The sequence below is a fragment of the Mercenaria mercenaria genome, chromosome 5 (genome assembly GCF_021730395.1).
Source record: "Mercenaria mercenaria strain notata chromosome 5, MADL_Memer_1, whole genome shotgun sequence".
Classification (NCBI taxonomy): domain Eukaryota; kingdom Metazoa; phylum Mollusca; class Bivalvia; order Venerida; family Veneridae; genus Mercenaria; species Mercenaria mercenaria.
Window position 1 is genome coordinate 36,567,575 of NC_069365.1, and position 24,503 is coordinate 36,592,077.

At 36.6% G+C, this 24,503-nt stretch overlaps 1 protein-coding gene across 1 annotated transcript; it reads left to right on the forward strand.

Annotated features, from left to right (window-relative positions):
- The first annotated feature begins 14,520 nt into the window (after positions 1 to 14,520).
- LOC128557294 (uncharacterized) lies at positions 14,521 to 15,449 on the forward strand. The gene is made up of 2 exons (XM_053544532.1): positions 14,521 to 14,889; positions 15,160 to 15,449. Exons 1-2 carry the CDS (start codon positions 14,535 to 14,537, stop codon positions 15,447 to 15,449), a joined length of 645 nt encoding a protein of 214 aa, XP_053400507.1. The 5' UTR covers positions 14,521 to 14,534.
- Positions 15,450 to 24,503: the final 9,054 nt, after the last annotated feature.

The following is a 24,503-nucleotide window of genomic DNA, read 5'->3' on the forward strand; positions in this document are numbered from 1 at the left end:
TTGTTATGTAAGTGCTTAAATAAAGAAGTTTGAATTAGTACATACACTTTCTTGTTAGGGTTAATTAAATAACATAACCTAATTTGAATATAAGGTTCGCTAATTTATTAAGGGGTCTCCGTGCCCGAGTTGTTCAGTTCGCCGACTTAGAATATCTTGCCATTGGCCTATTGGGGTTCAAAACCTCGCTTGTGGTTTTATATACTTAGAGTACCTAAAATGAGTATACTTTAGTGTGCAGTATATTTATGCATATGACGCTTCTTTACTAGAGACGTCGATGGTCTCTTATACATTTGGTACTCACTGAAGCTGACGGCTACTTTTGTAAATAGATGGCATGAAAATTGTCTGATTCAAAGTATTTGATGATGAATTCAAAAGATACTGGAGATATTTAAAGGTAAATTTGAGACCTTTAGAGAACAGATAAGCCGATGCAAAAATAAAAGGTATTATTAGAAAGAAAACTCTTCACATGTGGACCTCGAATGTTATATCACACCCGGTAATCTCCAGAATCATAACCTGTCGGTTATGTATGAAAATGCTTCTGGTTTGAACTTTTGCGTTAGGTCAACGAGCACATCAATCATAATAATTTGATAAGGTGAAGAAATATGCGGTAAGAATGACAATGTCGTTAGCATGATGTCTTTTACAGGTGCATTATTCACGTTTTGACTGTTAATAATGACAACATAATTAGCAAATTTTCTTTCAATAAGTCAATTAAAATTACGCGATAACAAAAAAAAAAAAATTCATCCGGCACTCCTGTCAATGGAGGGAAGGTATCTTGTCCTTGCACGTAGCATAATCAACACTTTTATCAAGACCTTATCAACATTTTACACTTATGCAGTGTAGTTTGAGTGCCTAGTTCAGTTAGAAGTTGATAGTGAATATAGTGGTGGCTACTTTCCTTTACTTTGGTACCTGATTAAATGACCTAAACAGGAACGCGGACGATCTTGACTTCAAAATTTGCGATAAGTCAAAACACGAGGAAAATGCCTTTCATAAATTTCAAAGACATTAATAAGGGAGCTCGCAGGCTTTCAGGAGCCAGTGCCAGGTCATTTTAATTTTTTGCTGTTTCTGTATGCAGAATTTCGCGAATTGATTCGTTCAGACATTCCTTCAGAACTTACAGGCGTTGAGAAAGAAGTAAAGCTGTTTCTTTTGTCTTGGTTATATTCTACACCATTGTACTGGTGTGCAACACATTCAGGAGGACGGACTCACAGTCTCTTAGAAAATACTAAAATTGAGATAATTTTGCTTAAAATATAAGCAAAAACGAAAACAGATGTTTGTAAAATACTTCTTGTTTTCAAGTACAACATTAATGCAAGTCCCCTATAAACCAAATCGTGTCTGTATGATTGATGTGCATAAAATATAACCGGTTTCCCTTCTTTAGTTACTACTCTCCGAAGCGGATCTTGCTTCTTATATATTTGTTTGCAGCTGTGACGTAAGTGAAAATGTTTCTTTTTAATTACATCGTTGGCATCCTTATTGTTCTCCTTTACCGATTTTTACCCGATCAATATGTAATGATTTTGGTCCCTCATTCGGAAAGCTTCTCCTCATTCAATGATATAACTGGAGATTTTAAGCTTTCCAGGAATTTGTCGAACAGAAACTGATTTTCAGAATACCGTACTTGAGAACCGCAAACTGGGCCCACTTTCATTGAAAGATCGATCTGCTGTTTATACGTGACATGTTGTTCCAATGAGTAAATCACGGTTTATTGAACCTATTATTTCGAGAAAAAAAACGAAGAGAAAGTCATCCCTTAATGACGAGAAAAGATTTCAAAATAACGGAATATTTATCATCAATGACGAATGACAACGACGCAGGTGTAATATTTAGACCATCGATCAAGTATTAAGTTTACATATTAACATGTCCCGTAGCTCTAATTTCTGTTGAGCCTACTTGCGGAAAGCTCAAAAAAGTTAACAAAATAGATGTACTCTGTATGTGCGTTGCTTCGTCCAACCGTCCAATTTTGTCTAAACAATAACTTCAATTGCACGGAACATTTGTGTCATATTTTGCAAAAATGTTTGCTCAATAATAAGATGGAGTGTTTTGAGGAAACAAAAGGACCTTATATCACAGGTCAATGTCATGTCAGACCATTTCTGGGCCATAACTATGTAAGCAAACGTTCAGGGTAAACTATTAGAGTAGGTAGAAGGTCTGTCGACCTGCGCCAATCGTCAGGCATTTCTACTTTAATATCTTCTCCTCTGAAATTACTGATCAGACTTACATCAAATTCCGCCTGGCATGGACCTCTGTAAAGTGTTTCTTTAAAGTCGCAAGAGAACTATCATCCGCGAAAAGGCGATTTATGCTTAAAAGGTTTTCTGCAGTGTCGTTTACGTATACTAACAAGAATAAAGGGCCGAGGACCGATCCTTGGGGAACTCCAGCTGTGGGTGTTTTTGAGTTTTAATTTTATTATATAATAATATCGACTGTACAAATACATTTTGACTCTGAATAGAGAGGTAGTTGTTTATCCATTAAAAGAGTTTGCCATTTAATCCTTATTGACGTAATTTATTTAGCCCATCATGGCAAACCCAGTCAGAGGCTTTAGAAATATCACAAAATACCATGAAAGTGGATTGTGTTTTGTATAAACTTGACATATTTGATAATATATATCTATCAACTGGTAAAGAGTGGAATGACTAGGTAAACAGCCAAATTGTTTAGGGTAAATAAGTTTATTGAAGTGCAAATAATCATGTTTAAAATTGTTCTTTCCATTACTTCCCTACACAATGTATTGAAGGAATAGGCATTTTATTAATTGGAATACTTTACTACCTTTTTAAATAAAGTCATAACAACTGTCTATAATTATCAAGTATCGGGATAGGTTGACAGACACTACATTTGCGGACAATTACTAGATAGGTAAGATATTTGGTTGTGATAATGTTATAATAAAAGCAAGAGCATTTTCTTATTCACAAACCTGTTGTCCAGTTGCTTGTGATATAATTAGGTAGTTTTGGACTCAAATTTTCAACAACAGCTCGAAGAACATGAAATGCATCCCCACCCACCTTGATGCATTCAGTAACTGCATAAGGAACAGAAATTTAGTCACTGTGCGCTGGACGTTTGGCGTACTGACCTCAAATCAATAATTATGGGTCATTTACCAGTCATAAGTGACCTCCGTATCAAATGTGATCTTAGACCAAAGCATTCTCTACTTATTTGGCAAAAAAATTTGACCTTTCACCTACTGACCTCAAGACCAATAGCGGTCATCTACTGATCATGCCCAAACTCTGTCAAGTTTGAAGATCCTAGGCCAAAGCATTCTTGAGTTATTATCTGGAATCTGTTTTATTTTCCAAGTTATCACCCTGAACCGGTAAACGGTTTAACTGTTTCGGGTGACTGTGACCTTGATCTTTGACCTACTGATCTCAGAATCACTAAGGGTCATCTGCTGGTCATGATAAACACGCCTATTAAGTTTCGTGATCCTAGGCCCAAGCGTTCTCAAGTTATCGTCCGGAAACCGTTTAACTGTTCCGGGTCACTGTGATATTGACCTTTTAACTACTAATCCCAAAATCAATAGTGGTCATTTGATGGTCATGACCAACCTCCTTATCAACATTCATGATCCTAGGCTTAAGCGTTCTAGAGTTATCATCCGGAAACCGACTGGTCTACGGACCGACCGACAGACCGACCGAACGAACGACATCAGCTAAACAATATACCCCTTCATCAACCTCCCGATTAAGTTCCTTGATCCTAGGCACAAGCCTTCTAAAGTTATTGTCCGGAAACAGTTTAACTGTTCCGGGTCGCTGTGACCTTGACCTTTTATCTACTGATCTTAAAATCAAAAGGGGTCATTTGCTGGTCCTGATCAACCTCCCTATTGAGTCCAAGCATTCTCAAGTTATCGTCCGGAAACCGTTTAATTATTTCAGGTCACCGTGACCTTGACCTTTGACGTACTAATCTCAAAATCAATAGGGGTCATTTGATGGTCATGTCCAACCTCCCTATCAACTTTCATGATCTTAGACCCAAGCGGACTTCAAATCACTTGCCCCTCATCGATGTGGGTTCGAGCCTCACTCGGGGCTTTGAATTCTTCATGTGAGGTGCCATGCTGGAAGCTGGCTTACGGAAGGTCGATGGCTTTACCCAGGTGCCCGCTCGTGATGAAATAATGCACGGAGGGCACCTGGGGTCTTCCTCCACCATTAAAGATGGAAAGTCGCCATATGACCTATCATGTGTCGGTGCGACGTTAAATCCAACCAAACAAACAAATAAGACCCAAGCGATCTTGAGTTACCATCCGGAAACCGATTGGTCTACGAACCTACCGACCGAGAGACAGACCAACCGACCGGCATCAGCAAAACAATATACACCTCCTTCTTCAAAGGGGGCATAATTGCTGAAATATTTATGTGATAAATATCACAGTATGTTATGATCCAGAATGTAAAAATGTTTGTTTTTACTTCAAAAGATCTATTGAGTGAATAAACTCTAAAAAATTTGGTTAAGATGAACACATTCATCCGTCAGGAGCATGTACACCAAATATAAACCGTACACGTCTTTTCTGAAAAAGGTCACAGGCTTCCAAACTAGTCCGTGTAAAGACAAATTGCTGCCTTGATTGGTAGAAACGTTTTAAAAGACTGTCTAATGTAACAGAAACGCTCAGAGAACGGCTAATAATTTGACAGAAATACGAAATCGCCCTCATTGATTTCTCTATTTATACATTCTTTTATAGAAAGTATATTACTGCATGATTTACATCGAAAAGGTATGTCTTTGAGTCTGCCGATCTGCATAAAGATGTTGTAGCCCACCTTGTAGATTGTCATAATACATTCCAGCAACATGAACTGCATGATTTCTGCTTTGCTCCACATGTAACTGACAGCTCCTCTATATGTATGAATAGTACTAATATAACTAACCCATATGAAACATCAGTGAAGTTAGAACTACATCAAAGGCAGTGTCTTTATTGAACGTATGTCATCCTTTGATATATGATTATATGCAGTCGGCTAGCTGTTTCTTCCGGAGATAAATGAATCTTTGATTGGCTATATACTAAGATATTCGTTTCATTTTCTGTTCAAGTAGATTGAATATAACATTAACGAATATACTTTAAAGACAGTATAAAATCAAAGTTTTTTTCTAACGAAAATATGTTTTCTTTACAGCCAGTTAGTTCTATCTCATATATATCTCAAATGTGTCTGAATTTCACATATACTAAACTATATATTAGTAGACGTTGGTGTGTCATCAGTTTGCGTTTAAATTCTTATACTTTTGAGATTTTTTTTCATATAAACAAAGAAGGATTTTACCATGTATTGTCGTGCCGATTAGAACACGTTTCGCAAAATGACCTACTTTTGGCTATTCCGGTTTACTCCCTCGTATTTAAAACCGCATTTTATTTCAAACTAGTATCCCTTCCTGGTGTAATTCGAACGTGTTAGAATGGAAATAGATTTAAGATTTGCGTGCTTTGTTGGCAAATAAAACACGTTATTTCGTTCAGATGCCTTCGACCTTCGTGATTAATTTCGACGCATCTGAACTCAAAGCCGTGTTTTATTTGCCAATAAAACACGCAATACTCAAATCTATTTCTCAAACATATTAACACAGAGTGAACTTTGCATATATGGTATTCGTTAACAGATTTTGTTTTGATTCTTTCTGTTTGGATTTAAGTCACACCGAGTCGATCGACGCAGTTACGATCAAATGTCGACTTTCTGGATTTTCTTTATGATGGAGAAAGATGCCACGTGCCCTCTGGAGATTTTAGACAGACCAGATCAAAACATGTTTTTCTAAAAATTGTCATACTTCGCAACTGTCTAATAATCAATGTATGAATATGTTGTAAAGTACACAGTCAGGATGTTATCGATTCAATATTCTGGTTAAAACACATGTCTTTAGTGAAATCAACAGTGAACATTTAAAACATCCATTTTTAATTCATTTTTACCTTATTTAGTTAGTTAAACAATATATAGAATATCAAAATAACTCATTTTGTCCTATTTCGCGACTCAGAATAATTAGGTTGGTTTATACATTCGAATGTCATATATGATAGATACCATAAGTATTTGAATGAAAAAGATTTCTTTCACCATCCAAGGGACGAACCCTGTATCTGTATATCTTTCGGCGGACTCTCTAGTAATAGTGCACATTTTCAAACAAATGGAAAAACCCTCAGTAACAAATGTCGACCTGTGCCCTATATCAGTCCGGTAAACTTTCTATGACTCTTACGTACAGAATTAACTGAATAGCGTATATCTTGCCGATAATGGTTTTGATAAACATTTGCTAAATTTTAGAAACATCGAGCAAATATTAATTTAAGAAACAGTGGATCAGTATGTATTCTTCATTGTATGAGGCTGACGACCAACAATTGAATCGTTAGTTTACTGACGATATAATTGTACAAATTGCAAGAGCGCTTAATGTTGATGTATTAACCTTAGATAGACTGGACCCACCGTATTGGCCAACAAAGGCCCGGTAAATCCAGAGTTAAATCTTCAAGTTCTCGTCTTACAGAGCGAGAAATGTTCTGCACAGGTCCAGTGTTGGACTAAAATCAAGTGGTTACTCGGGTGTCATACGATCATCCTTATTCTATAAGGCCATGCAATTAGTGAATAGTCGTTACTTGACCGGTGCTTGGACTTACGATGAAGGACGCTAACAACAAGGTTCGCCACATTAATTCTGAAGCTGACTTATTGAAGGCTAAAAGTTCACAGCCAACTTCGGATGATACAGGAGTCAATGTTGACTAGTATATGTAACTTAATTTTGGTGGGAAGTATACAATTAGCAAGTAGACTGCCAGTGACCGTAGACTGCCAATGACCGTTATCACCAAATTTGTTGACAAATACCCGAGGCATGATTTATTTGTATTTGGCATACTGTATGCTATATATAAGTTATTTGTTTTAGGTTTAGCGCTTTTTTTCCACAGTCTTTCAGTTATGTAAAGGCGGGCAGTTAACCCAACCAGCGTTCCTGGATACTGTACCAGTACAAACCTGTTCTCCGCAAGTAACTGCCAACTTCCCACATGAATCAGCGGTGGAGAACGAATGATTATTTTTATCAAATCCCCACCCGTGGATCGAACTTTTGATCCTGCGATCAGTAGATCTGCGCTCTTTATGTTAAAAGCTCACTTGCTGTTCTGAATAACACTCAACGATACATTGTTCAGACATGCATAATTTTTTTCACACCTGTATTCGTTTTACTGAATTACTTACAATGGTTGGTGTTTGCTCTGTATGCGTTTATTAATTGCACGTACGCTTGGTTACTACCACAATTTCGTATAACGGTATATTAACTGCACCATTTACAATGATATATTGTACGATTTTATGTAATAATTCTTTCATGCTTTTGTTAAGGTTACAGCCACAATTCCAGCTGTACATTGCCAGAATATATTGATAGATTAATACTCACAATGGCATTGTACGAGTTCATGTGTTATGTTCTACATGCGTTTATTAACTACGTACGCTTGGCTACTGCCACTGTACATAGCAGATCCGGGTAAACACAATGGTACATTTCAGTATTTTAGTTCCACGGGTCATGCAAAAGTCCACTTTTTGATAAATAAAACACTTCAGCGTGTCTCAAATTTATTTGGTACAATGGACCCATTAGATGTAAACAACGGCACAAAAGAAACATATATACTTAAATTAATAAAAAAGTAAATTGATGCTGTTTCAAGGGCTGATTTGAAATGATGGATGTATTGAATTAAATAAGTATTTACGTACTAGTTATTCCTATCTCATGTCATACTTTTAAATTTGCTCCCAAGAATCCTTTACTTTGATGACAATTTATACATTGTTTTGAAACACTCTGTAAATAAAACTTGCACGCCTGAAGGAATCTTTGGGTCATATTTTGACATGTATGCGTTAACAGCATCAGTGTCATTTTTGTAACTGAGGTTGCGTTGGACCGTGTTGTCAATAAGAAGGTAACAAAATTCATATAACTCGCTCCGCGTGTTCACTGTTACTTAAGGCTGTACAGTAGTAAATAAATTACTATATGTTCTATATAAAATTCACATTCTTCAGAGAGTTGTCAAACATAGCAAGACCCATTGCAAAGACCCATTGCAAAATCTAGTTACTAGCCTTATGTTCTTAAATGGCCTATAAACCACAAAAAACAACAACGAAAAGTAGGGGTCATGAATCTTCTAAAAGAGATTTCTTGTCTGACAGGTCAGCACTATGGAATATCTCTCAAACTGACAACTAAACTGTTGGTATGAGCACATGAGTAATAAGGTTTGTTTACAATTCTATAAATGCAAATATTTTCTCCTTGAAAATGCTACCAAACTGTCAAGTATAGGTCCACAATGAAATCAAAACAGGAACTGACTTATACAACATGAAAATACCATTTTAACTGGGAAACAAATTATCCGACAAGCTCGGAAGTGCTGCTTGATTACCTATTTAGTACTATTGTTCCTTAACAAGTTTTCATTAGTGGAGCCAATGGTATAATGGCAATTTTGATGACATTTTACGTATAGAAAAACTCGTTCAATATTGATTTCAATTATGTAATAAACTTCAAAAAGACGTAAAATACAGTTTCCGTTTGCATTTTTATTTATTTAAAAAAGAACCAGAGCTTGTTTTATCATATATTCATGCGATATGATATCTTGTCACCAGGACTGATTCAAATTTATTGAACTGTAGCAATTCATATATAATTTGAAAGAAGATAAATTTAAATGTTGATATTTAAGTAATTTCTGCACGTTTGACAAACCGGACGTAATGGAGTAACGTCATTTATTCGGATAATGTAGCATAAAGCTCGGTCTCTACATCCGGAAACGAAAAACATTTTATGAAGTAATGTCAACCCATGAGTAAATTTATTAAAACTTAAAATTTATTACTATCTTTCTAACGATAAAAGATGATATTTCAAAGTTGGACATGTTAAATATGCGCGGATCTCTTCAATAATGGGTTGGGTAAATATCTCAAAACAAAACCATGGACCAAAACAATTTATTTCACCATATTATAGACGATATGATTTTTTTACGACTTTGAGAGTTTCATTAAGATCTATAATTGCAGAAAATAATGTTTTAGAATATGTCATCAAGTTAGTGATTTTCCCATAGACTCCCATTATGAAAACTTGTGCGAGGTCCCAATCCCTCAAACCAGTCTAGCAAACAGGAGCTGTCACAGGAGACAGAGCTTGACTATTTCGATGCTGGATAGTGAAAATGGGCACATCTGAGGAAGCTGGAGTTGTCACTTGAGTGTTTAATGACTCCAATGTGGATGAAGATATTGGACAATAACTTGAGTCTGTGTCAAAAGTATTAAGTAATAAGAGAGGTAAAGATTAAGTGTATCAAAACATTAAATAAGTATAATTCTAAGCAAAAAAGGGGCATAATCAATGAAATATTGATGCAAAAGTAAGTGATGAACCTTGTGTCATATGATATGGGTGATGATGTGGAACAACTACTTCAAGTTTGAATTAAATCCATTTAGTATTAGCTGAGTGAAAATGCATGAAAATTAACCTTAAATTCTAAGTAAAAGGGAGGGGTGTGGGAGTGGGGGAGGGGGCATAATTCAGGAAATATTGGTACATGTACCAGAGTTATTGACCTTCTGTCATATGATGTGGGTGATAAAGTGGAACTATTTTAAGCTTGAATCAAATCCATGTAGCAATAACTGAGAAAGAATGAAAATGCATCAACATTTTAACATGAAACACTTAAGTAAAAGAGGGGATAATTCATGAAATATTTGTGCAAGATTTGTGGACCTTTTGTCGTATGATGAGAGTGATAATGTTGAACAACTATTTTAAGTTTGAATCAAATACATATAGTAATAACTGAGACAGAGTGAAAATGCATCAAAACTTTAACCTGAAATTCTAAGTAAAAGGTTGAGATAATTTATTAAATATTGGTACCAGAGTTATGGATCTTGTGTAATATGACGTGGGAGATGATGTTGAACAAATACTTTTAGTTTGAATCAAATCCATTTAGTTATAACTGAAATAGAGTGAAAGTGCATCAAAACTCTAAGTAAAAGGGGGGTTAATTCATGAAATATTGGTGCGAGAGTTATGGCCCTTGTGTCATATGATGTGGGTGATGATGAGAAATAACTATTATAAGTTTGAAACAAATCCATCAAGTAATTACAGAGATAAAGCGAAAGTGCCTCAAAACTTTAACCAAGGTGCGGACGCGAAAAAGTAAACTATCTAAACTGCCGCGCATTTCATAAGGTTAGCTACTGTCTCAATGACCTACTTCGATCGAAACTACCACAAAAATATATGATATCTATTCTCTAGCTGCGTAGTTACTTAACGTATAACAAACTTCAACAGCGGACACCTCACAGCTGTATATCAGACGACGGGTTTATACAATTAAAAGGATATTATTATTATTATTATTTTAATACAACGTTCATGGAACTGTAGTAAGTATACATAGTTTATTGGTATACATTGTAAATTTATTTAAACGAATGTATAGTTGTAATATTGTGATTATATTTTGAAATACTAATTTCCTCATTGGACGGGTACAAAACATTAGGCCAGTATAACAGAGTACATTACTATTTTTAACCTGAAATGATATCGATAGGATATGCGGGACGGGGTTCGCATAATGCATAAAGTTGCAGATCTGTAACTATATCTCATCTTTTTCTTTTTATTAAACAATTTTGTATGCTGAAATTTCCAGTTACACGTAGTAAAATAATATGGAGTCCTATTACTCCTAAAACGTACAGCAAATAACTAAGACTGATGTACTCGGGTATGTCTGATAAAAGGCAAGACTGCTTAAATCAGTTAAGGCCCTATTTAAGTTATGTTGTCAAAAGATTATGGACAGTTTGTAAAATGGGCAAATGCTGAAATAAAACAAAATTAGAGTTTAAGCTCCCCAGTGGTGTTTTTGCCACTGACCGTTCCAAGGCGGTGCCCCACTGTGTTCCTTTATTTGTTCGTTTTGTCCTCGTGTGTTTGCTTTGGTTTTTTTTTACCTCCCATATCATAAACGTAGGTAAACGAAATATAGGTAGGCACGTCTTTGCCACTTAAGAAATGGGTTTTCATGGAGGATATGAAATATTGTTTACAAAAAAATATATACTTCTTTTGGCCTCAGTTGTTGCAATAAAAGTCCGTGAGCTCTAGGACATGTGTTTAAATAATCGTTTTTGATAATATCTCTGGAATTATTGACGGACCGAATAATTCTCTTATACTTTGGAGCAATAACTCTGTATGAGGGATTTTATTGCAGTCAGAAACAGTCAAAGAAGAGAAATTTGTTTTCTGTTTTCTTTATATTATTGAAAGAGGTCTTTACTTTATTTATTGATATTTGGAATCTCAGTATCGTTATATCGGTGAAATAATCCTGCAGCAAATGTCTTCATTCTTAACATTCCAATCATTTGCACTTTCTTTCAACTTGTACACATATATATATGCTCAAAGATTCCACCTCTAGGTAGAGCATAGCCACCTCAGTTTGCACAATTTCTTGTACAGTCTACAGGAACGATGCTCTTATTTGGGGACAGCGTTACTTGTTGAACCCTATTTTTCTGTACGTTTCCTTTCCTATTTAAGAAATATAACAGTTAAAAGTTTCAGGAGAAACTCCGTGACATATGTATTAATATTTGGTTTATTGACTCTGTAGACCTTAAACTTAATAACGGTCCATGTTCTTGTTTTGGAAAATTTCCTGATTACACCAATACCTTGTAACACAATTTTATGCAATATTTATTAATTACAATAAGGAAATATTATTTCCTAGCTCAATTAACAATTCCATCATACTCTTATAGATACGAATGGTTAGTCTGCAAAAACATATTGCAAGCACGGCCAACGATTCACATCTAAAAGACAGGTCTAGACAGAAACCTTGCAACAAATCTTTTCTCAGAAAGGGTTTTTTTTAAGATCATTTTTGTTTGCTTTGAGTTGTCGCTGAAAACCGTTCTTTAATGATTAAACCAGATATATAGCTTTGCCCATCTTTTTTAGTCGAGAGGCTTTGAACACAAGGCCATTTCTAAGTAAAAGAGATTTAAGTCAATTTCTATTCTTTGTTTCCCAAAATGACGATAATTTCCTGTGCTAATTGCCAATTTAAGTGGAATATAATGCTCACTTTATTAATATCAAATTTATATTTCACTTAGTCATAGGCAGTATAAGAACACTTAACAAGAGAATGCTGGTGACTCTCATACGTGCAAATAACGGTTTATATAATCAGCTATACCGTGGTATTTGTATAAGTACATTCCGTTTTTAATGCTAGAAATTAAAAATTTTGATCTTTCAAGAGAAAAGTTCATGACCTTATTTTTATTTTCAGAACATAGATACAGTCATGTTGACCCAGGAAAATGAGTATTACATACGACTGATACTTCTGACGCTAAGAGGGGGAGCTTTAGTTTTGAGGCAGATATTCGTCAAAAAGTTGGCAGATCAAAAAAGACAGCTAGACGGGTTCCTTCAGATTAACAAAGAGGCAATAAAGCAATTAAAGGACTTAAAAGTGCTGACCTTAAAACAGTACAACATTCTTTTCCCACATAATGACACCATGCCAGACATATGCAAATTAGATATTTCCTTGCTTTCTTGCTTATTACTGAACCTGTTTGTTCCGTCATTGCAAAAATCAGAGGAGAAGGCAATAGAAAATATACGGACATTACGAAATGATTTTTCTGCCCACCACCCAGATGGATGCATTGACGCTAGGACATTCTTCAGAAAATGGAATCAACTTAGTACATCAATTATGAATCTAGGAAATGGATTGTGTAGTGAAGAATCTTCGGCCCTAGCTGAAATAATAAATTGCGTCGGAGAGGATCCTATAGATATAAAGCGTGCAACTCAATATCAGAGATGAAAATGGTACTATGGACCAGTTTACTGAACATGTTAGCCTGCAGTTGGAGCGCTTATCTCTTGACGTACAAGGTTTGCTTTAACTCAATCGCCATATTACTTCACTGCACTCGAAAGCAGATTTTGTCAAATCACTAGCTACTGTTAAACCAAGTAACAGTGTCAATATAATATCAGTTTAAGCAATAATTGGTTTAGCCTTGTTTATCACTTTTGTATTCGTACGCGTATTTCAGCGTTGCACCGATGCCGAATCAGATTGTAAGAATATTTGTAAAACCACGATATCTTTTATTTCTTAAAGAAACAAATAAATGTAAGCACGTATTTCCTTAGTTTAATCAATCTTATTAATATTCTTAGAGAGCATGATTTATGTCCCCAAACTTGCCAGAAGAAATTTCCCTGAATAATGAATATAATTAATGTATAGACAATTACAGTCCAAACTTGATACGCAGGTATGTATCTAAGGGCATAAGCGACGTTCATAATACTGATTTGACTTTTTACAGCGTACTGGTTATGCTCCATTATCCCTCATAATAAGTTACAGTAGCCGAATACGGTACACCTTTCTTTTTCTTTTGCATGCATGTAATGCGACTGTGTACTATTTATACTTAAAGCTAATTATAAAGATAGTTGTCATTCTTGAAAAAGGATTTACGAATTTATTATTATCATTTTAAAATGTAAAAATACTGACGAGATAAAGAAACGCCTCATTGAAATTTGGCGTTATTTTTTTCCTAACGCTTTTAATTGTTGTGAAATGTAGTAAATCTACATGTACTCTGACCGACAAACACAGTGAACAAAAACTCGCGCGATTTCATTCAGCCATTTGTTCACTTCATGTACCTGGTCATGATTTCCTCGTGCAGTCCGTGCATGTAAACCATGTGGTTTGATTGAACGATTTTTGCACATGTACATGTGTAATACGACACACAAGCATATTTTCAGCTATTCTCTGAAAAAAACATTAGTTTTCGTAATGCCGAGGCTGAATTCTGAAGAGAGGGCTCAGGTTTTGGCTATGCTTGAATGTGGGCGAACGCAGGAACAAGTTGCTAGACGTTTTAACGTCTCTCGTTCGACAATTGTGCGTCTTATTCGACGTGTTAGAGACACGGGAACGTCTATCGATAGACCACGTTCAGGTAGACCGCGTGTAACGTCAATACGACAGGATAATTATATACGTCAAAGTCATTTACGTGACAGATTTGTGACGGCGCAATCTACGTCACGTATAGTTGTAGGTAACCGTGGACGTCCAATTAGTCGACATACAGTGAGAAATCGACTCAGAGAACGCGGAATTACCTGTGCATGCTGAAAGATCAAAAGGATTTGTTGAAAGGTTGAGGTCGACTTTAGAGTCCAGCAGATAGGGGATGACAAACATAATATCTTCCGCATTTACACGTGTTAAAGATTTCTTCTCAAGTCAAAACTTAGCTCTGACTCAAGATGAACAAAGCGCTTCCCAAAGATGTGTAACATCACTCGTTCAGGACATTCAAAATGCCGGAGGTGAAGTTATAGATGTAACGGAAGGTTCCGTGCTCTTTCACATTCGATGCCATTCCGTTGTTGTGCTGTTAAGCGTATTGAACTATTTTAATAGCACAGTTTTAGAACAAAGGTTGAAGGATATAGAAGAATGTTTAACAGAGGAAACAGGAGCACAAATATACTTGTCAGCATGCATTCCAATAAAATCACTACAGGAAGCCTTTCGAAATATACGTAGGTATCTCTGTGAAAACGTGGTATATTTTATATAAAATGAGACGTTTTGATGCAATTAATACCATTTTACACTTTGAAAGGACGGTTAATGCCAAGCGGTAAAAGGATAACTCGCAATATTACTGATGTATTTCTTTGAAAAATGGTAGATGTTGCTCACTGTATACACAACATAAAGATTTCATATGTAGGGGTATGCGACAAATCGCTATGATTTAAATTTTGAGAGGGATCCGTTAGATTAAATATTAAATCTTTATATTTCAGATGAAAAACAAAGTAATATGTTTACAAAAACAGTACGTTTTTCCATAAAATGTCCAGGTGCTGAAGGTGTTCTAAACGTCGTCAACTTATTCGAAGGTTCCAAAATGTCTGACAATATTTCCACATTATCGGACAGTTTATCAAGTGAAGTTGCAGGACCTGTTACGTTGAGAACATCCGTTGAATCGTATACAGTACAAGAGTATATTAAAAAAGCAAGAGATAAACAGTGTTCTATTAGTTGCTATTGTTGTATTGTTTTACTTCTGTATCATGACTACATTCTGTGAATATTTCATTGAGTATGAACCAGTTACGTAATTGATTAAATCAAACCGATAAAGCACAAAGTTAGAAATACACAAAAAATCTGATTGTTTGTGTATCAGCCGTACAATTCTGTGAACTGAAGCAGATAGCATACACATGTAAACAACAAACAAACAACATAAATGTATAAGTCTATGAGATAACTTTTGAGATATTTCCTCATAATATAGAAGATAAGCAATTTCAGGCGAATTTGAAGGTATTACGTGGTATTATTTCTCTTATCAACATTCTTTTTTAAAAAATCATGTTTATTCTTTGGGAAGAAAGTAATGTAAGTTATTGATTTTATAGATATATATACGGGATGACATTTATACGCAGTACAATTGATTTTTCTGCATGCCAGTTATCCTGATAAATAACGTTTCGCCGTGACTTCCTGTTTTTCAAACATTTTAAACTACCTCAATACAATACAATATTTTTGATCGGCGTAGCTGTCTAAGTCAACTTTTGACCTACTTAAAGAACCAATAAAGCTGTAAATTTATAAGCCTTCAACAAATTAAAGCCAAAGGGACTGGAAATAAATGAACAGATGCATACTTTTATTTGGCTGAAATTTCTATAATGTTTTACAAATATTTCGTTACATTTTAACAGAGTATTACATAAATGCTGTAGGTACTGTTTCTATTAGAGGATCACAAAACATTATTGCAGACAGGAGGTATTCACACGCGTAAAATTGGAGTTTTGCCTGAATGATGATTGTTTTTAGTACACGAATTTGTGTGTAACTATTATATATGTATCGTATAGTTTACGGTCGTGGTAAGCTCCGCTATGTCCGTAAACTCTGTAATGTACTTGCGGATTGATTTCCATTGCTTGATTAAAACTAATAGTAATAATGTAAGTGTTTGATATGGCTTTGATTCACAAAATGCCATCTTTTTGCTGGTGTATATACAAAGAAAATGTCAGAAATGCAGTATTAATTTAAAATTGCACAATATCTTTTGTAAAGCGGCATTATTGTGTCAAGAAGTAATGCACATCTTATGTAAACAACGCTTTATCTATACATCGAATCCCCATCAACGCCAAATATCTTTTTGCAAAGATAGTTCCTGTTGGCATTTATATCTCTACCTATTTTTCAGATCACTGAGGTAATAATTGAACTATATAATGCATTGTTTTAGTAATTTAAATGGTTTTAGTTAATATGTACAAAAGGTTTAGAAATAAATTCTAAACACATATTATGCTGTTTAATGATGTTTTCAGTCGATTAAAGTGTTTAAATGTTTAATTTAAGGAAGCTTCTGCACGAACTGCACTAAACAATAAATTTGTTTTTCTCGCACCATTGTCCAAAATACCAGTCTTAGTACTATTTTGAATAAGGTTTCAAAAGGACTTTTATGTACTGAGATCTTTTCAATGACTACGGGGGAGTTCTTTAGATAACCTGTCATGTTTTCTTCTGATAACTGTTATGAAGTTCCTGGAAAAAGTTACAGAGTTCTTCTGATATCTGTATGACAAAACAAGGAATCGGAAGGAAAAGAGAGAATGGGGTGTAAAACTAAAGTTTGATGACCAAGGTTGCCTAATGTTTTGTGCTTTGCGTCAGAAAAAACTGTTTAGTCTAATAATCAGCGCCACTTTGAAATCAAGACATTTTGAGAACAATATCGAAATCGTTTGCTTATTCACACATATTAATCTACTCATTCACGTTCTTCATCCTCACCACACGCAAAAGCCTACTTTTAGTGCAAAGTTGCAAACATAAACCACTATCTAACAATTTTATGCCCGATTTTTCAAATGTTCGAATTGCGAACTGCAAATTGGTCTGCAGTTTACGATTCAAATTGAAAGTGCAGTCTGATCAGCACTGTCTTGCACATTGCGGACAAGAATGCATTTCACAGTTGGTCTGCAGTTCGCAGTTCGCGTTTCCAATTGCGAACTGCAAACTGGTCTGCACTTCGCGATTCGAATTGCAAACTGCAAACTGGTCTGCAGTTTACGATTCAAATTTCAGAGTGCAGACTGATCAGCACTGTCCTGCGCATTGCGGACAAGAATGCATTTCACAGTTGGTCTGCAGTTCGCGTTTCCAATTGCGAACTGCAAACTGGTCTGCAGTTCGCTATTCGAATTGCAAACTGCAAACTGGTGTGCTGTTTACAATTAAAATTTCAAAGTGCAGTCTGATCAGCAATGGCCTGCAAATTGTAGACAAGAATGCATTTCACAGTTGGTCTGTAGTTTGCAGTTCTCAGTTCACGTTTCCAAATGCGAACTGCAAACTGGTCTGCAGTTCGCGATTCGAACTGCGAACTAAAAACTGGTCTGCAGTTCATGATTCAAACTTCAAAGTGCAGTATGATCAACACTGCCCTGCGAACTGTGGACAAGAATGCATTTTACAATTCGAAGCCCATAGCTTTGTAATCGAATTTCAAACTGCAGACCAGTTTGCATTTCGCGAATCAAATTGCGAACCGTAAACTGGTCTGCAGTTCACGATTCAAATTTCAAAACCCAGTATGATCAGCACTGCGCTTCGAATTTTAGGCTAGAATGCATTTCACAATTCGATGGTCATGGCTTGGAATCGTATGACAAACTGCAGACTGGTTTGCAGTTCACGATTCGAACTGCGAACTGCAAGCTGGTCTGCAGTTTATGAATCAAATTTCAAAGTGCAGTCTGATCAGCACTGCATTGCGAATTTGGACAAGAATGCATTTCACAGTTGGTCTGCAGTTCGCAGTTCGCGTTTCCAATTGCGAACTGCAAACTGGTCTGCAGTTCGTGATTCGAATTGCAAACTGCAAACTGGTCTGCAGTTTAGAATTCAAATTTTAAAGTGCAGTGTGATCAGCACTGCCCTGCGAATTGCGGACAAGAATGCATTTCACAGTTCGTGTGCAGTTCGCAGTTCTCAGTTCACGTTTCCAAATGCGAACTGCAAACTGGTCTGCAGTTCGCAGTTCAAGATTCGCATTTCATAATTCGAATTGCTAACTGCAAACTGGTCTGCAGTTCAAGATTCGAACTGCGAACTGCAAACTGGTCTGCAGTTTATGATTCAAACTTCAAAGTGCAGTCTGATCAACACTGCCCTGCGAACTGTGTACAAAAATGCATTTCACAATTCGAAGCCCATAGCTTTGTAATCGAATTTCAAACTGCAGACCAGTTTGCATTTCGCGAATCTAAATTGCGAACTGTAAACTGGTCTGCAGTTCGCAGTTCACGAATCGAATTGCGAACTGCAAACTGGTCTGCAGTTCAAGATTCAAAATGAAAATATATTTGAACGTTACTCTTATACTTTTAAGTAATAGGCCAGTGTTTGCTAAATATAAATGTCCATAGTCTGCACTTCCCCCCTCTCCATTAGAACTGCAAAATGCTGGCTAGTCTGCGGCTCTTAGCTTTCGATTCGAATTGCGAACTGCAAACTGGTCTGCAGTTCGCAGTTCACGAATCGAATTGCGAACTGCAACCTGGTCTGCAGTTCACGGTTCATAATGAAAGTTTATTGGAATGTTACTCTGAAATGTTAAGGGTCTGCACTCCCTCCCCCTCCGCTAGAATTGCAAAGTGACGGCTAGTCTGCGGTTCTTAGTTTTTTATTCGAATTGCGAACTGCAAACTGATCTGGAGTTCGCAGTTCACAGTTCACGATTCGAATTGCGAACTGCAAACTGGTCTGCAGTTCACGATTCATAATTGAAAGTTTATTGAAATACTACTCTTATGATTTAAGTACTAAGTTAGTGCTAGCTAAATAAATGTTTAGGGTCTGCACTCTCTCCATTAAGAATTTCAAAGTGCCGGCTAGTCTGCGGTTCTTAGTTTCCGATTCGAATTGCGAACTGCAAACTGGTCTGCAGTTCACAGTTCGCAGTTCACGATTCGAATTGCGAACTGCAAACTGGACTGCAGTTCGAAGTTCGCAATTCACGGTTCGAATTGCGAACTGCAAATTGGTCTGCAGTTCACGATTCAAAATAAAAGTACAAGGAATGTTACTACTATAATTTAAGTACTTAGTAAGTGGTGGCAAAATTGAGGTTATGGGTCTGCACTCCCTCCTTCTCCATTAGAATGGCAAAACCGCCGGCTAGTCAGTGGTTCTCAGTTTCCGATTCGAATTGCAAACTGCAAACTGGTCTGCAGTTTAATGAAGTTTTGCGTGCAAGTTACTCTCCAAAACTAAAGCAGATACTGGATAACATTTAGGGTAATATTCCTGCTTCAGGGACAATGAATAAAAAAGTTGAGCACTGGCTGTCTTACGGACAGCTCTTGTTTATTTTGCAATTTATCATTTAAATTGAATGGTCATTTGTTTTTTGTGTGTTTTACATACGACACGCTAAAGAGCTAGGGGAGCGTCTGTCATTATCTTGCCGTATCCTCCCACTAAAATTAGTTGTCTGTACTCCGAAGGAGTCGCCTATATGGATTACTATTGGCGACTATAAATAAATTTAAATGCAAACAAACCAAGCTTAGAGCGGACGCAGTGATCCACTGTCTAACTACGAAACCAGGTTATTAGTTCGATACCCCGCTCCTCCAATTAAAGTTACTTACACTTGGATAAGTATCCCGTGCATGGGTGCTTTACATCTGGAATAGTAAAGAAGAAAGGAAGATTCTTGAAGTGGAGCGTCCGCTGTATCTTGCGGGATTTTTTCCAGTGAAATTGGTAATATTTTTATGGAGGAGCCGCCCATATCAATTACCGGTGACGAATGTAGATAAGCTTAAATATAAACAAAGAAAACATGTAGAAGGTATAGCATGTATGTCACGGGACGTAACATTTCATGTTCTTTAAACTTAATAGTGACGTGCGCCGCACATAGCGGGGAAACTAATACTTTGCCCTCGCGGTATCGTCTGCTGTTTAATTGAATCGGATATCCTCGGCAATGTACGTTATATCACGAATATTAACGGAGATGTCCGAGGCACTTCATCCTTGCCCGTACAGTCTTTGTGAATTCTTGTCATGTATGACCAATCTTCTTGGTTTGCTTTATGGGTATGAATGAGAGATAGAATGAGAGAAAGAAATACACTGGTGTTCTTTTTAATCTCTTAGTACTTTTTACCGCCAAATTCCTTCTGCGCTCAGAGTAGTTAATGTACTCTTACGAGTAAGACAGTAAAATTCAGAGAAAACTTAATTAAAATCATTTAGAATTCTTTCGATTACTTCAATTAATTCACCAGTCGGTGTGGGAATATTTTGAAATATCTTTAATATTGTAGTTTGTATTTCTTTACAGAGCGCGTGAACTATTATTTGTGCAAATTTTGTATTATTTTATCTTTATTTTATCACGACTGCTAATTTCATCGCTATTATGTTTTAGACTTTTTATATTATGGAAAATAAAACAGAACGAACCTATGCCGGGAGTTGATATATCTTGTGACATGTAAGTTACATATTTCAATGTAAAGACATTTACACCCATTATAAGGAATCGTCTACAGCCAAGTATGGCCAAATGTAACTCTTGAATGGCTTAAAGCCCAACCCGTTTAGTGTCATGATGTTATAATATTTTCTTATGGAATGTTTTTACTTAGGTTTTTGAAACAATGCAGCGGTTGCTCATTTCGTAAAAGTTTACCTAGAAAATGTATTAGAGTTAAAATTGTGAAATATTATCATGGTTGTGCGTATAAAAATATCTATTTCTGGATATGACTTTATTGAAAGTTTTCTAAATAATGGAGCGGTTTTTCAATGATTTCAAGAAACTATGTTTAATTCAAAAGTATTACACAGAAATGTTTCATGGGGGAATTTCCATCAAGTTTATTTAAGTTATCCGATTGGTCAAAAGACATGGCCGCAAGACAAAAACAAATCTTCAAATAAAATGTTTGCTAATTCTGACCCTCTATCGGTGTTGTTAAGTTCCTTAGATTCGCCAAAACATGGCCGCTAGAGGGCGCGATCACTTTTTCCTGTATGTACGTAATGGTAACTTGAAGTATCTTCTCGTCTGATGGCCAGATTTTAAATAATTTTACACAGACATGGTTCATTACATTACCATGAACCAAGAATTGTAAATTAGTCCGATTCGTACAAAACATGGCCTTCAGAGCCTGTGGTAAATTTTCCCTATATACATATATAGTCGAAACATCAGAAACTGTCCAAATTTTAAAACCATTCAAAGGTATTTTCTTTGGATGAACCTTTACCAAAATTATTAAAACCATCTTTTCTAGTGAAAGACAAGGCTATATTTCCCTTTCTGGCTGTATGGTATACTTCCTCTGAATCTGCAGGCCAAAGTACAAAGTACAGAAATGACTCCTTCATGACTCTCTGACACACGTGCCACCCTTTCCATTGTGAAACTGTGATGAGTGACTTAGGGCCATCAAGGTCCTCTTATTATTAGTCTCCACAGACGATTCAAGGGAGATACATTGTTTTCTGTCTGTCTGACTGTCCGGATTGTCACAAGTTATTGTCAAATTCTTAAGCGCGGGCCTTTACAACTTGAAGGCAATGACCAGCATATAATGTAGTTTTTCATATCGTAGGCACATTCCACTAGGATTATTTTTGGCATTTTATAGAATCTGATTTTAATTATTTTAAAATAAATATTGACTCGTTAACCTATACAACAGGTTGAATGTTACCCGTATATTTTGCGATTCTTGAACGGTACCCGACGAACAGTGGACAGCATACTACTCTTCAATTCAAACTTCGACTAGGGAAGTGCTGATCAGACTGTAGTTTGAAATTTGAATCGCGAGCTACCTGGTTAGAACTTTAAATCTCTATTTAACCACCATGTTTTAGAACTAAAATCAGAAGAATAACGTTCTTATGTACTTATTTTGAATTGCAACCTGCAGAAAAGTTTGCAGTTCGCAATTCGAATCGTGAATAGCGAACTGCGAACGGCAGACCAGTTTCCAGTTCGCAATTCGAAACGGAAAGTGCGAATCGCAGACTAGCCGACAGACCAATTCAGATGGAGGGTGGGGTGGGATGCAAACCCATAACCTTTATTTAGCAACCGCTAACTAAGTTCTAAAATTATAAGAGTAACGTTTCTTATACTTACATTTTGAATCGTGAACTGCAGACCAGTTTGCAGTTCGCCATTTGAATTGTAAACGGTGAAAAACTGCAGACTGGCCAACAGTGTGCAATTCTTACGGGAAATTGCATATTCTTTACCTCTATTTAGCAACCACTTATAAAGTACTGAATTATAAAAGTAACGTTCCAAATTACTTTTATTTTGCACTGTGAACCAACCATTTGCAGTTCGCAATTCAAATCGTGAAATGCAAATTGCGAACTGCAGACCAGTTTGTAGTTTGCAATTCGAAACGGAAAATGCGAAAGCAAACTAGCTGGCAGTTTCTAATTCAGATGGAGGGGGAGGGAGTGCAGACCCATAACCTTTATTTAGCAACCACTATTAACAGTAACGCTTCTAATACTTACATTTTGAATGGTAAACTGCAGACCAGTTTGCAGTTCGCAATTTGAATTGTAAACGGTGAACTGCAGACTGGCCGACAGTTTGCAATTATTACGGTGAATTGCATGTTCATAACCTCTATTTAGCAACCATTTATGAAACGTTCCAATACTTTCATTTGCATTGTGAACTGCAGACCAGTTTGCAATTCGTAATTTGAATCGAACTGCGAATTATGAACTGCAGACCAGTTTGCAGTTCGCAATTCGAATCGTAAACTGATGGCCGCAGACTAGCCGGCATATTCCAACTCTAATAGACGGGAAGGGAGTGCAGACACATAACCTCTATTTAGCAACCACTTACTAAGTATTAAAATTATAATAGTACAATTTCTTGTACTTTCAATCTGAACCGTGAACTGCAGATCAGTTTGCAGTTCGTAGTTCGAACCGCGAACTGTTGACAAGTCTGCAGTTTGCCACTCGATTCCAAAGCCATCACCTTCGAATTGTGAAATGCATTCTAGTCCGCAGTTTGCAGGGCTGTACTTGTCAGACTACACTTTGAAATTTGAATAATAAATTGTAGACAGATTTGCAGTCTGCAATTCGAACTTCGAACGGCATACCAGTTTGCAGTTCGCAATTCAAATCGGAAACTGGAAATCGCAGACTAGACGGCAATTTGTAGTTCTAATTAAGGGCAGGGAGTGCAGACCCAAACCTCTTTTTAGCAACCACTTATATTAAGTACTTAAATTATAACATACTTTCATTCTGAATCGTGAACTGCAGACCAGTTTGCAGTTCGCAATTCGAATCGCGAACTGCGTAATGCAGACTAATTTGCAGTTCGCAATTCGAATCGGAAACTGAGAACCGCAGACTAGCCGGCAATATGCAATTCTTATGGAGGTATAGTGTGTGTGTGGGGGGGGGGGGGGGGGGGGGGCTTAGGTGGAAGGGAGTATAGACACTTAACCTCTAATAAGCAACGACTTACGAAGTACATGTACTGAAATTATAATAGGAACATCCTTTGTACTTCCATTTTGAATCGTGAACTGCAGACCAGTTCGCAATTTGAACCGGAAACTTAGAACTGCAGATCTGCCGGCAGTTTGAAATGCTATAAGAGGTGAACACCAGACCGGTTTGCAGTTCGCATCGCGAACCGCAGACTTGCCGGCAGTTTGCAATTCTAACAGAGGGGAAGGAGTGCTCACCCATATACTCTATTTAACAACTACCAACTTGAATCACTAACTGCAGACAAGTTTGCAGTTCGCAATTCGAATCGTGAACGGCGAACTGCAGACCAATTTGCAGTTCGCAATTCGAATCGGAAACATAGTACTGCATACTTCCGTCAGTTTGTAAGTCTAATGGAGGGACAGGCAGTGCAGACACTTAAACTCTTACTAGGTATTAAAAAAGTAAGAGTAACGTTCCAATGCACTTTCATTCTGAATCTTGAACTGCATCTACTAGTTAGCTCTTCGCAATTCGAATCGTGAACTGCGAACCGCAGACTAGCCGGCAGGTTGCAACTATA

What these genes read in the sequence shown, in the direction of transcription:
- LOC128557294 (XM_053544532.1), top strand. Translation starts at nt 14,535, where the DNA reads ATGACAAACATAATATCTTCCGCATTTACACGTGTTAAAGATTTCTTC. An exon ending in GGAAGCCTTTCGAAATATAC is followed by an intron (nt 14,890 to 15,159) that starts GTAGGTATCTCT and finishes TTTATATTTCAG; the next exon opens with ATGAAAAACAAAGTAATATG.